Genomic DNA, 15,321 nt, shown 5'->3' on the forward strand with positions numbered 1-15,321 from the left:
ATAAATTGATTTCGAAATTTCAGTTAATTTTCGTACGCTTTTCTTCAGCTATATTCTCAATTCATTCCCCAAATGATCCTTCGAAACTCTAGTTTTTTTTTTTGACGTTCCATTATCGTCAGCTGCACTTTAAAATCGTTTTCTCCTCGCATAAGATCTTTATTATTAAACATATGAATGAAAGCAATTCTTTGACTTCCATAAATATAGTCTTATTTATTCATCATGAAAGCAACAAAACATGTGTGCATGTATAATGATCATATTCAGATTAATAAGATATGCATATATTTATATATATATATATATGTATATATATATATATATATATATATATATATATATATATATATATATATATATATATATATTAGTACTTATAGGTCCCTACATAAATTGATAAACCAAACATTATATCTTGGGGCGCCGTCATTATGCGTAGTATTTAATTTTAATCCTGATAAAATTGGAGAACTATTTTCATCTTAACATGATATCACGAAAAAAGGAGATTTAGAATGAATTACGCGGTCTCTTATGTTCCGTATCATTCCATACTGTCACCTATTTAAGGTCTGGGAGCTTTTTCGATGTTTTGTTTTTCTTCAAAATGACAATCATTGATAAGTATTGTGTAGTCAACTAAATTTTTCCACAGCGTGTTTTGTAATGTTCTATTTTGAGTCTGTCACGGTATTGATTTTTTCATCACAGAATATTCGAGACGATCTAAAGCATATTTAAACTGAGTCAAATTTTGTGATTGATATTGTAGTGTGTAAATAACAAATTACATCCCAAGTGTTTACAGGTCTATTGTTATCAAATCACATTAAAATCGATAGTTGCCAATGAAATACAACACACAAATATAGAAAAAAAGAGAGAGGCACACAGGATCACACATATATAGAGACTGAGAAAGATACATACAGGGGCACGTAGATATAGAAACCAAGAGAGACACACCCAGGGACACACAGATATAGAAACAGAGAGAGACACACACCCACCCTGGAGCACACATATATAGAAACAAAGAGAGGCACACACAGGGACACGCAGATATAGAAACAGAGAGAGACACACACAGAGAGGGGCACATAGATATAGAAACAGGGAGAGGCACACACAGAGACAGAGAGATACATACATAAACAGGAAGCGAGACACACATAAACAGAGAGAAACACACACAGTGAAAAAGGCGTTTGATTTATAAGTATTTTTTATAATTTTTAGCAAAATTAAAAGAAAATATTCTGAGACTTTTGTCGTATATTTTATAAATATATTGGACATAATTATCTTCTAATATTTTCTAATCTCATCATAAAATAATTTTCTCTTTTAATAATATTTTTTATACGAGCTTATTTTTTTTACATTTCGTCCAAATTTCTCATGATAATTATGTTTCAATTTTCACTTACATTAATCAGATAAAAATTAATGTTAAAAAACCGTGCTTATTATAATTTAAGATTAATAAATTAAACAGTATTTTTAATCGACATTCGAAATCCAATATAAAGTAAGTGGTATTTTAAATACAATGAAATCATTAATTTGCAATAATGCGTGCAATAATTCCATTTGTTTCCAGCATGTGGCATATAGATTTGAATCTAATTCCATGAGTATTTTAGATATAGCTGCGTATTGCTGTTCTGTAGATGCATCTATATACTTTTGACTTTTCCAATGATAGATTTATTCCTTTTTCTAGCGATTTTAATGTCATAATTAGTTTCCGATATTTTTATGAAAAAACTTAAACGCATGTTCGTTGATAATTTATATATTTCTGAAACATGTGTTAAGATTTTTGGTTCATTTTTAACAAGGCGTTCTTAATAAAAAAAAGAGGGATGCACATTTTGAATTTGAATTTGCAATTTGTAATCGTATGTATACAGTTCTAGATGTCGACTTCTTGATTCTCTTTAGGTGTAAATATCTGTTTATGAAGTAACTCGTTTCTTGCAAATATTGTCACACAAATCAATAGTTTGACACATGATCTACTTAATTAAATCCGGTAGATAGACGTAAACTCCATCAATTGGCTTGGAAAATATTCGACAATGATCACAGATATATAGCATAAAGAGATACAGCGTTTAATTCTAAATTATTATTCCCCACATTTACGATGTGATAAAGGGCAACATTTTACATGACAAAAAAACTGTAATTAATGTTAAATTATTCAGAATTTATGAATACTAAAACTTAGTAAAATATTTAGAAATACTAATCTATTATAAGTCATGTACATACATCCGTGTAATCTGAAAATCAGATGCAAGTGTACAAGTCTGACATAATTTAACAGTATAAAAAGAAAGTTGTTTTTTTTTAATATGGGACTTTGAAGGAGAACAAAACGATAAAATGTTATATTTTCTCCATACTAATTATTTAAACATCTATAAATATAAAAGACAAAATGTGTGTATGTGTGTATGTATGTGTGTATGTATGTATGTATGTACTCTTTTTGTGTATGTCCACAAAAGGCTTTTTCCGCTTGGGTCTATCTCAGCTTCCTCATTCTTGAAACTTTTTTTATATCACCTGTAAATCGTAATATCTACGAGTTAACAACGGGGGTCGCCTGTCTATTTAATTTGCCCGAGTTAGAAAAGCTAAATATTCAATATTTTTCGATCGCCGCGTGTGGATTAGGCTTTTTTTCATAATAAAAGCAAAACTAAGCTTAACGCATGGTTCCAGGCGCGATCGCCGGAAACGTCCAAAAGCAGTCAGCTTTGATCAATTGAGTGTCTCCTTATCCCAGACGATTGGACACTCCTCTTTAAATGGGGAGCTGGTCTCCCCCACCATCATCTTGGGGAAGCCAAAACTGCCACGCATTGAAACAAAGTAAACAAACCCAAAAAAAAGCTGCCCCGCAGTAAATAAAATACTGCCACGTCATCGTAACGCTCCCGCGATGACCTCATTAAGCGGCTACCTGTCAATCAAACCTCTTTGAATCACTTTATAACCCTTAACTTAACACGCTTGTAAATTTCTCTCACTCGTGGTTATGTGGTTGTCTTTTCCTCCCTTTCGTTTCCATTATCGCATCAAGGCTTCGGTGTTCAATCCTACCTTCCTACCAAATCTCCAAACAACCAGGCAACGCCGGATACCCCTTGCTACTTAATTTGTAAAAAGGAAAAAATCCATTATATAATTATTGCGTCATGTTTTTGTTTTAAATCTCATACAACTCTTTGCAATGACTAGCTTGAATTATCTTTTTTTGTGATGAAATAAGATTACTTGTAAGAATTGACAATGACGTATTTGGTGACAGCGATTTAATACATACTTAGTAGTGTATATTATATTTTTTTGTCTCGTGTGGTGACTGATTTAATGTTTAGACTGAGGGTCATGGGCAGCGTGGAGTCTTTAAATATAAATTTATAATAAAAATGCATGCACATGACTATATACATAGTATATATATATATATATATATATATATACACACACAAATATATGTATGTATACATATATATATACACATAATTATATATGTATATATGTGTATATATACATAAATATGCATATATATATGCCTATATGCATATGTTACATCATAGAGATTTTGTAAAAGAGAATATAAACAACTACACTGACAATACAAAATTTCGTAAAAACCGTCGATTACAGAAAAACAAACGTGATTAAATGCACGTGTATATTTCACATAATGGGAAAAAGTGCAGAAGTGTTATTTCTCAACAAAGATAAAGCCCTTCAATAGGAGTGCTTACGCAGACAAAATAAACGTATTGAAATAATAAAAGATATTTTTCGTGGACGGAAATTAGTCAACATCAAATCAAGTTTACTCGAGAATTCTCGATGTAAAAATCACAAATGTTAAACAAAAAGAACATTTTTTTAAAAATATCGTTCCATGGGTTGGACTTTTGTATGCAAATCCTCATTTTCTTAAAATGGGTTGCCTTCTTTACGTTCAAAATAACATTTTTTTATGATTGCAATTATTTTTATAATCAATCACATTTCTCTAGATGTCATATCACTATATAACTTAGAATGTGTACCAATGGAACAAAAATGTAGTACTATCATATCATATATAAAGTTTATATATGCACGTCTTTTTAACAAACAAGGCCGATAGCCATTACTCGCGTGGTCTCGTGTAATGAATGAATGCGTGAATGTAGGATTGACATGAAATTAGAAAAAAAAGCTAAAATGACCGCAAAATGGCTGAACGGACTTAAATAAATAAAAAGTAAATTACTTAATATGACTTTAATGAAGTTAAGGATTAATTGAATGATATTAAGAATTACTTGAATGCTTAAAAATAACTGGAATCCTTAAAAAACAACTTGAATGATCTGATGAATGGTTTGAATGCATTTGAGACTGATTGGTTACAACGTGGCTGATCATTATACATTAAATTAATACAGAAAAGTGATCCCTCACTTTATATCACAAAAAAATATTTGATTTAGGTAATTTGAAACGTTCTATTTGCAATGTGGCCAAGGAAAAGTTACAAAAATAAGTACAACATGTAGTAAGAACATATACTACACTTTGATCTTGTCCAAAAGGCCAATAAAAAAGGGTATTTTACTCCCCCACCTTGCAAATTAGGCAGAAGGCCGATTTTAATTTGAGGAGTGAAGGGGAAATGGGGAACAACACCTCGGGGAGTAGGGGATCTGGATAGTGACAATTTGTATGAAGGGTTGCTCCTACATTGACCAAGGTCTGATGTGTGGGTTTACCCCCACATATAGTCTTTGCTTGCACTATCTGCCGGAACAGATGGTGTTTATTTGCTCCCCCACCGAGCAAATTAGGCACAAGGCCGATTTTTAATGTGAGGAGTGAAGGGAGAGGGAAAGGAAAAAGGGGACCATATCCCGAGAGGTGGGAAATGGGAGCTGGTTAATGGTCAGGCATGTGGGGTTGCCCCCACATCTGGTCCTTGCTAGTCATAGCTAGTCATAGCTTGCAGTATCTGCCGGAACAGATGGTATTTATTTGCTCCCCCACCGAGCAAATTAGGCACAAGGCCAATTTTTAATGTGAGGAGTGAAGGGAGAGGGAAAGGAAAAAGGGGACCATATCCCGAGAGGTGGGAAATGGGAGCTGGTTAATGGTCAGGCATGTGGGGTTGCCCCCACATCTGGTCCTTGCTAGTCATAGCTAGTCATAGCTTGCAGTATCTGCCGGAACAGATGGTATTTATTTGCTCCCCCACCGAGCAAATTAGGCACAAGGCCGATTTTTAATGTGAGGAGTGAAGGGGAAATGGGGACCAACTCCCCGGGGAGTAGGGAAGATGGATAGTGACAATTGGTATGAAGGGTTGCCCCTACATTGACCAAGGTCTTATATGTGGGGTCGCCCCCACATATGGTCTTTGCTTGCAGTATCTGCCGGAACAGATACTACACTTTGATCTTGTACAAAAGGCCAAGAAAAGGGTATTATTTGCCCCCCCCACCGAGCCAATTAGGCACAAGACCGATTTTTATGTGAGGGGTGAAGGGGAACCAACTCCCCGGGGAGTAGGGGAGCTTGATAGTGACAATTGGTATGAAGGGTTGGCCGTACATTGACCAAGGTCTTTTATGTTGGGTTGCCCCCACTTATGGTTTTTGCTTGCAGTATCGGCCGGAAAAGATACTACACTTTTATCTGTACCAAAAGGTCAATAATAGCTTAAAAAGCTCAGAAAAGCATATATTAACAACATACCTTTGATCTTAACCAAAAAGGGCAAGCACAAATGTGTTACGGATAGACCGACCGACCGACAGACGGAGTGAATTTTTGAGCCGCTTCCACGCGACTAAAAAGCTACCCTAATATCAGAGGGTCAACATTTATGCTGCATTTACAGAATTTCGACATCAATATATTACATATGAATGAGTCCTCTGTGGAATTTCAACAGGTCCCGCTAGTTTCTTATAATTACGTTAGAGATTATTTTAATAAGAGGTTGGAAGAAAACTAGAACACAAGTTTTTTCAACTGTTCATTGCCTTCCTATAACAAGTGCTCATTAATATCCAAAACTAGCATCTCTTTAACAATAATAGAAATCCCCGATGATATTATTAAACATTATCGGGAAATTACTTTGACGCTTGTCCTGTATCATCCATTGTTCGCATACATTAACATGTTTCCTTTGAAAAAACGTGGTTTTAAATTTGCTCCTGATAAAAATGGAGAAATATTTTAATATGACCTCGGTGATATCAGGATAAAATGGAAATTATAAATAAATTACGCGGTCTCTTATGTTCTGTATGACTCCATTCTGTTACAGTTTAAGGTTTAGGAACGTGTTCTATGTTTTCCCTGCAAAATGAAAATCATTGATAAGTATCGTGCACTCAATCACCTTTTGCGCACATCGTGTTTTGTAATCTTCTAATTTGAGTCTTTTACGGTATTTATTCTCTCACCCAAGAATTTTGGAGACGGTGTAAATAATTTTGACATCGTCTACTTGCTGCATTAAGTATTCACGTTATCAATATATGCCAAACGGTCTAGAATTATGCTCCAAGGTATCTTTGTGGACGAGCCTGAACGGGCGTATTATTTGGCAGAGTACACATTTTCTGGACCGTTGTTTGTGACATCTCTCTTCTCATGTGCTGTTTATCACAAGTTTTTGAGAAGATTAATTATTGATGAAGTAATGATAATCATATGACAACAGCGTTCACGCCTGAGACAATACTTTCTTTACATACTTGGAAACGACTGGGAAATGATGAATAGCATAATATATTGTGTAACATTTTTAATTATATAGTGCTATTTTTTTCTTTAAACGAACAGGTTAAAATCAATAGCAACACTGGTATTTAGCCATTTTCAAAATTATGTTTTTTTTCATTAGAAACAGTCTGACTACACTTTCATCGGACCCAGTATTGGGATATACTTATATTATAGTCTATCAATTTAAATTTTTCCACAAAGTAGACATCATCAACGCACAGAAAAAAAACATTTTTTTCAAAAGTATCACAGCTCGCGAATAGGACGTTTCTTGTTAACAAAACGTATATTCATTGTTTATCCACAATATGTATAAATATATATATATATATATATATGTATGTATATATATATATATATATATATATATATATATATATATATATATATATATATGGGGGTGTCTATATATTACCTGGAGAAGAAAGTTTTGCGTGATTTAAATTCTGATTTCAAATGAGTTTATTTTACATTATGTTTCGCGTTTACCCCTTTACTTAATATATCATTTTAAAAGCAATTTTAATTGTATCTAATTGTTTAAATTGCACACCATTTTAAAATTGTATGTCTTCTGTCCAAAACGTTGAATACAAGATGGAAAAAAAAAACAAATTCACGCAATTTTCTTATTTCCAGTAAAGGAAAGGCAATAATTTGCTGAAATAGCTCGTGGTATCAAGGAAGCGTTTAAACTAGAACCACGAATAGAATCTCTAAGATGGTAGGCGTATTGATGTTGACAAAATCAATTAAGAGCCTCAGTCGAAAACATTCCACCCACAACTAATAAAGAACTTGCTTCTGAATTAGAGATAAAGTACACAATGATTTCCAACAACTGATGATATATTCTAAAATAAAATAAAAATAACTTGAAAAATATGAGCCTCATGCATTCAAGGGCAACCAAAAGAATCGTCGTTATGAAGTGGAATCTTTGCGTTTATTTTTTACGTTTGTCGAGTGGGTTGTGGCTTGCTATGAACATGGGTTCTTTACGAAAATCAGCGACGCTCAGCTCAGTGGTTAAACGCCGTAGAAGCTTCAGGCCAAATCACGAAGGAAGAGTTGCCCCAAATTAGGTAACTCTGACTGTTTGAAGAACAATCTTATCCATTAGAGTTTTTGTAATGGAGGTGAACAATGACGGCGGAGAAGTACTGCACACAAATGAATGAAATGCATTAGAAACTTAGACAACAACACCCAGCATCCGTCAACAGAAACAGCTCAATTATCTTCCCCGACAATACCGCGAGCACGCGTTGATAAACCGACCAGCAGAAGTTGAACAAATTGGGCTACGAAACTCTTACTCATGCGCCATACTCTCCAGACCTCTCATCTGCAGACATACACTGTTTTCAAGCATCTCGAAAATTTCTGCGTGATAAACGCTTCGAAAAACTTGGCGATCCCAACAGCGTACATGCATTTTTCGATAAAACCCACGTATGCGACTTTTCTTATTCATGCATAAATCGGTCGACTTGTGAAATAGTAAATAGCAGGCATTTATTTACTTTCTATTGCACAATTTTTAGTAATTCCAGACTTTGTGTGGGCAGGCAGTTAGCTGTTACCTTCATACTAAGCGTTTCAATTTATATATATATATATATATATATATATATATATATATATATATATATATATATATATATATATATATATATATATACTATGTTTCATTTCAGTAACAAAAATTATCCGTTACGGCATTCATCGTGTTATTATATTTTTATCATTTTATTTGTAAATATTTACGTATGAACCGACTCAATACACACTTTTTGGTTAAATACGAACATGTTCGCAGGATTATACAAGCTTCACGTTTTCATTGATTTATTACCAATAAAATTGCTTATTGCGATGAAACTCTTACTGTTCGACTGTCTATTCAAAATATGGGCAGACGGAGTTTTAAACAATATATTTTAATCAATAGCTCTTTTTACAATAGCATAACCTTTACGACAGCAAATTATAATATTAATATCGAAATGACTTTGGATGAAGATTATAGAAGAGAGGCGACATGATTCGCGAAATAGTGTCTTCGACCTCCTTGCCATATCCTCAATTATTCAGCAGATGAAATCGTCGAATCTTCAAAGAAACATATTTCTAAAAATAAATTACAAATAATAAGCAACACTAATGCATATTTCTGTAATATTATGTTTTAAACTATGGCTTAATGGTAGGTTTCCGAACGTTTCAATTTTTTTCATCCGATTCTCAGAAATTAAGACTAATTAAAAATATGTACTGCGGGTTGTCTTCCATTGCTGATTAAATGAGAAAGACCGATTTGTTTTAATTTAATAAATACCTTAGTTCAATATTCTGAAAGACACAAAAGCATGGCTATATCCTTCGATGGTTTTCTAATTACAGATATGTGAACAAATTACATATAATGATCACTATCAAAATAATAAAGATAACCTGAAAAATGTGTGCCTATCTCCAAACTTGTGTGACATATAATTGCATTAATACATATTGTTTGCATAAAAGTGTTATTAAAATTATTGTATGTAAAATACATTTCTTAAGTTAAGAAAATCTCATATATAAAAAAAATAGTTGAAATGTACAACCATCAGAAAGGTAAAAAGAAATGTAAAAAATATGTAAAAAAATCAAACATTTATGCAAAATTATTACCGTTAATCCCTCATCATCCCATACGTAATAATAATTATATTTATATTTCAATCTGTTTTGAAAAATGTTCATCTCATTTGGCAAACAGCGTAAATTTTACAGTTTGTATATTTATCCTGTAAATCTTGAAATTTGTTTTGCTGATAAATATGATATATTTATTTGAACTCCTGCCAATTCTTTTCATTCGTACTGATTTGATTGCATTACGTGGAATAAATGATATATTTTAAATGTATCCTAAGCGAATGTTTTTGCAATCACCAACGACCATCATTGGCGGATATTATTGCTGAACTGTGAATGGCGTGATAATTCTGGCAAACGTACATTCATAAATAATCATTTTATTCCAAAATCTCAAGTATTTTACTGCGTAAAATATAGAGCAGATTATAAAATATTGATAAAAATGTTATTATCAAAAGTAAACATGCTCTGTGTATATTGAGCGGAGCATGACACAATAACTGTCAGTCAGGCAAGAAATTCAGGTCTAGTCATTAGTACTTATTAAACGCCCATACATACGACCGGCGCATACATTAGTAAATGCATTAACAAGGAAGAAATATATAATAACATTTTTTATCATAATGTTTAATAATTATGGTAACTATTTTCAAAGTGAGACGCTTGTATTTTTACTAGATCAGTAACGTCACCGTCAGATTCATAGGGGAGAGAAAATACTGTCCTCCCTTTCTCTCACATACATCGTCTTATGACATAAGAGCACGTCTGCGTAACTTTAAACTAATTTAATATTCTCATCTTTAAAAAATGTCAATGCACGGGCCAGCATTTATTTTTCAGTTTTAATAATCTGATGTGATTGAACATTCTCGTTATTAAAGATTACATGCCCACATTCTATGAAAATTATAGTACATGCCGGCAATAGTAACTATTTATATAAAGATTCAAAGGACTCTCGTTATCACAGGTGAAAAGCAATTAAATATGTAATAACGGCGACTGTTAACTAGATGTGTTTATTTGAATACTGGCTGTTAGCATTTTCCTAACCAGCAATACTGATTTACACCGGCTGTTGAAAAATATTTCATCTTTATCCAAGCATGGTTGGCCGGTGTTGCCCTGCTATTTGGAGATGTATGCTGAGCAAAAACTAAAAACAAAACAGAAAAATGGTCAATTTTTTTAAACTTTGACCTCTATTATGAGTCATTGTTTTAGACTCAAATGAAGTTAATAAGTTAGATCCATGTCCAAGGAACCTATATCAAAAAGTTCGAGTGTTTAGTCCCATACTTGTCGGAGGAGTTTTGTAGAGTTCTCAAAGGTAAAATCGTTGAACTTTGCCTCCTTAACAGCCTAATTTCTGGCTGAAACCAGATCACATAGATTTTCCCAAATCTCAGTACCCTGTATATTAAATTTCAAGTCTGTAGACTAAAAATTGACAGAGTTATTGCGTAGGGAAATGGACACAGACAGACACAGAGACAGGCAAACATACACGTTAACTTTTATAGATATATAGATTACTAATATTTTCGTTTGTAGAGAAGTCAATCTGTCCTGGATTCATAAAGAATAATATTTATTTTTGAAATATATTTAGCATATATTTATTTTTAGAGATTTTAAAAAACTTATTTAAAGATTAATGCTTGCGAAATATATAGAAAAGAATACAGGATTAATGTTACTTTTATCTTTTTACAAACACATTATACCTTGCCATACCCCCTTTTGGACCGATGTAAACTACGATAGCTCTGTACTTACCTGGCAATCACTAGTAAGAACATGAAATATCTTGATCTTGAAATCGTGTATTCGTTCGGAATTTTTTTTTTATTGAATTTTTTGTAATATATATATATATATATATATATATATATATATATATATATATATATATATATATATATATATATATATATATATATATATATATAATTGGCTTTGTTTAACTATACTGACAGTGGATACACATACTTCAAAGGCCGGTTGTATGAGATTGTTAAATAAAATATACAATACTTCAAACCAAACTGTTTGCAAAAGTAATGCTCAGATTTAATGGCAATGAAAATACTACACATGGCTGCATTTAATTATCAGCAGATAATGCAGTTGCAATTTCCGCTTTACTATTCGTCCGTTACATATATACCTAAGATTAAATATCTACAGAGAGTGTCAGAGGGATATATTAACAAAGATAAAAAATAGATGTATATAAAAATGCAGCTTGACTCGTTCTGTTATACTTACGTTTCGTCTGTTTATCTGCTTTGTTGATTCATTTCAAATCGTTGTTTTCTTATCTATAAGGATATAATGTGCTGTGCTCACACCTTGAGCTCAGATGTAAGTAACATATAGAAAAATAAAGAAAGGTAATGCTGCGGAAATTGCATCCAATATGGGATTTATCAACAACTAAATAGTAATAATAAATAGGTATCGCAATACGAAAAATATATAAACCATACACTTTTAACTACAATTAATCACTAACTCTAAACCAACGCTCGACTACAAACAATGCTACTGTTGCAAAAGAAGACAGTAACGAAAGAAGACTCAGGAATGGGACAGAAAAAATATTTCAAGGAAGCCACAAAGAGTTTGGCAACGTTAGAGCTTCACAGACAGGAAACCCATTAATTATTTCACGATGATACGATTTGATATTGGCATTATTTTTTTCTGTAACTTCATGGCATGGTCTTGTCTTTTCTATTTTGCAGTACCCCCAAAGATCATTGATCATTTGTCGAGTAGTGATACTAGCGTCAGAGAAGGAGAGACAGTCAGCCTTGTATGTAACGTGACGGGAATACCGCAACCGACTGTCACTTGGTATCGGCAAAGAAGACACGAGAGCGGCGTTAAAGAACGTAAGTACGAAAATAAACGGAACGTTTATATCAGAGGTTCCCCAATTTATTTTCTTGTAGGTCGGACTCCTTAATCGATTTGACCTAATCCTCGACATATCTCAAATTTTGTATTATGTTTCAAAATTAATCAAACAAACATTAAGAAATTTTTTTGATAGTCAAAAAGAACTGTATTATTTGATAAAAGTTGCATAGAAACTTATATATATATATATATATATATATATATATATATATATATATATATACGAGAAATAAACTATAAAATAATATAATCTTAATCCATAAAAAATGTTTTGCTTCTAATATTTATTGTAATTAAGTATAAATAGATAATATAATGTAGTAGAGGAACTGTACGAAAATACTTACAAAATCAATCATTTCTTATTAATAGCTATTAAATAAGTCATACCGAATAGACAATAAATGCGGATTTCTAAAAAAAATATTTTTAAAGTAGATCTGAGACACTAAATTCAAAATTCCAAGAAATTTGTTATTTAATGTTGATTGTCTGTTTATAACTTAGTTTCCTTTTCGTAACCGTGAAACAATATTGCTGATAGCAACACGTGAACTGGCCTCACCATTTGAGCCATTTTCAATTTTATTTTAAGAGAGTATAGTTACGCTGTAGCAGCTTAAATAAATACAACTAGAGCAGTTTTATTAGAAATATATCCAAACCTTATCCTCATACATTTTTTACAAAATCTACTCTCAAATCGAATATGTAGAGCACAATTACATGCAGTTCTATGGGAGTATTCATGTCACGTCTGATATTTTATTTAAACTGAAGCGGTATGGGTTCACAATAGATTCATATGATGCTCCCAATTTCCCGAAGTAAAAAAAAACGATTACATGATCCGGGCTACATTCTAAACATGTTACAGTTACTTTCCAACTAGTTGGACTTAACTGATGATTCGGAACTATCAATTATTTTTCAAGTAATGAAAATCTAGAAAAACTCCTTTCTTCTCGGCTGCTTTACAAAGATAAATTATTGTTAAAAATGTGTTTTATAGCAATTGATCCTTGAATTGAAACGGGCCATTGAATTGAAACGAGTCATTTATACGACTGAATTTGCCACACACGTATGCGAGAACTTAGTTGAATTCTCATGATTCTAACTCTTCTATGAAATTACCGTGACTCTCTTTAAAAATACTTTGATTTATTTTCGAAATTTTAAGAAGCGTCTGAAATCTTTTCAACGTGAAAGCCAAAAATACATATGTGTAGAATAAAAAAAACCCCTAAATACACCCTTCTAATTGCATCGCAGAATGCCTTAAGTGCACGTGACACACTGGTTAGAGACGTTGAATACCTACAGTTACAGGTTAGCATTTTCTTAAGATATTGATTTCAATCCTACCTAAAGCCAGCCAGAGGATTAGTTACCCAAAACATAGTTAAACTACAACAACAATGGAAGGAACTATTTACTTAAGATACAGTTCACAGATTCAGCATTTTTATCCCATCACGTAAATAACCTGACGAAGGTTAAAGGAATTGTCGGTCGACACATCGTGAAACAACAACTATAATGATGAGGATAAGAGCATAACTGCATTTATTTGTTGTCATTCAATTCGTGAGGTACTCCTTTATCAAGTTTTTTTGTCTTTCAAATCTCTGTCGATTGGTTTATTATAGTCACATTTCATTACTTCTAATCAAGGAGTAAGTTTCCAGACAGTCCTGCGTTCATTGGCTTAAACTAAGTTTCTAAATTAGTCATTGTCAACATCTGATTGCCAATCACTACGTTCATCATGTTCAGTAATATTGTCTCCTCAACGATATATATTTAACCACCATTGTCCTGTGCGTTTTATAGTAGTTCCTGGGTCAAACTCTTCAGTGATATCGCGAGCTGTTTCAAGAGCGGTTTCAGCAGTTTGTCAGCCTACCTGGAATTAAAATAAGACATTTGTTTAGAGCACAACTGAACAATGTTATCATATTTTTGCCTTTTAAACTATAATCGAAACCAGTAGATACAAAACGATTAATGAAATTAATAGTAGTTTTTTTTTTTTACAGTTATATATAGACTATAATATATTTTGGACTAAGTTACTGCAGAGCCTCGTGTGAAACTTCCTTCAAAGACAACGCGGTATGTTCACGAAGAGAACACGATTTTAGCGAAATTTAGACAATTTCTGTAATCTGATGAGAATAAAATAGTTCGAATTGTGGAACATCAGTTTATCTTTATACAATCCTGAACAGCAGCGTGTCGTACTTGTAGACTTTATATAAACATAGAAAATATGTAAACGATTGCAAATAAATCAAACTATTCATAAGGAAAATGTTATCTGAAACAAAAAGTATATCTAGATCCAAATTTAGATCTTCGATAAAAAATAATCTGCTATATTAGAGTTAATATAACACACGTTTAACTAATTAGTTTCTCTGACTATTTCAAAAGTACTGCTTTGAAAACTTATCGATTGTCTAATCTATCAAAATGATTGTTTTGAAACCTTATCGATTGTCTAAGCTATAATATTCTTATCAAGTATTTACATTTTATCGGACGAATGTGAATCGACATAATTTATCTTATGTTTAGGTTGGCTAATATAAGGCATACATATGCAGCGTTTACATATTCTCCTGTCACATATAAAAGAATACGAAAAATTCAAATGACAAATCACGGTTATGTATCTATTACACATGCACATACACACGCACACACACCACACACGCATATATATATATATATAAATATATATATATATATATATATATATATATATATAAGTTTATTCAATTTAGGTAATGAAAATTGCAATAGTTCGCTACAATAATCTACTGATTCAGTTTAAATTGGCATCGTCATGTAACAATAAACCTCTGATCTTACCCGAAGCCAGCCATTAAATTAAAATGAAACTGAATAGAA

The 15,321-nt window shown here is 32.3% G+C and overlaps 1 protein-coding gene across 4 annotated transcripts in view; it reads left to right on the plus strand.

The window, feature by feature from the left end:
- Positions 1 to 15,321, plus strand: part of LOC145268446 (opioid-binding protein/cell adhesion molecule homolog) — a 1,056,730-nt gene that overhangs the window by 1,023,019 nt on the left and 18,390 nt on the right. For all 4 annotated transcript variants that reach the window (XM_080124023.1, XM_080124014.1, XM_080124024.1 and 1 more), the window contains one exon: positions 12,225 to 12,374. In XM_080124023.1, the coding sequence (XP_079980149.1) occupies positions 12,225 to 12,374 (150 nt within the window). The remainder of the gene's footprint in view (positions 1 to 12,224; positions 12,375 to 15,321) is intronic.

The sequence above is a fragment of the Euprymna scolopes genome, chromosome 4, assembly GCF_053919585.1.
Source record: "Euprymna scolopes isolate OS-2025 chromosome 4, ASM5391958v1, whole genome shotgun sequence".
NCBI classification, from domain to species: domain Eukaryota; kingdom Metazoa; phylum Mollusca; class Cephalopoda; order Sepiida; family Sepiolidae; genus Euprymna; species Euprymna scolopes.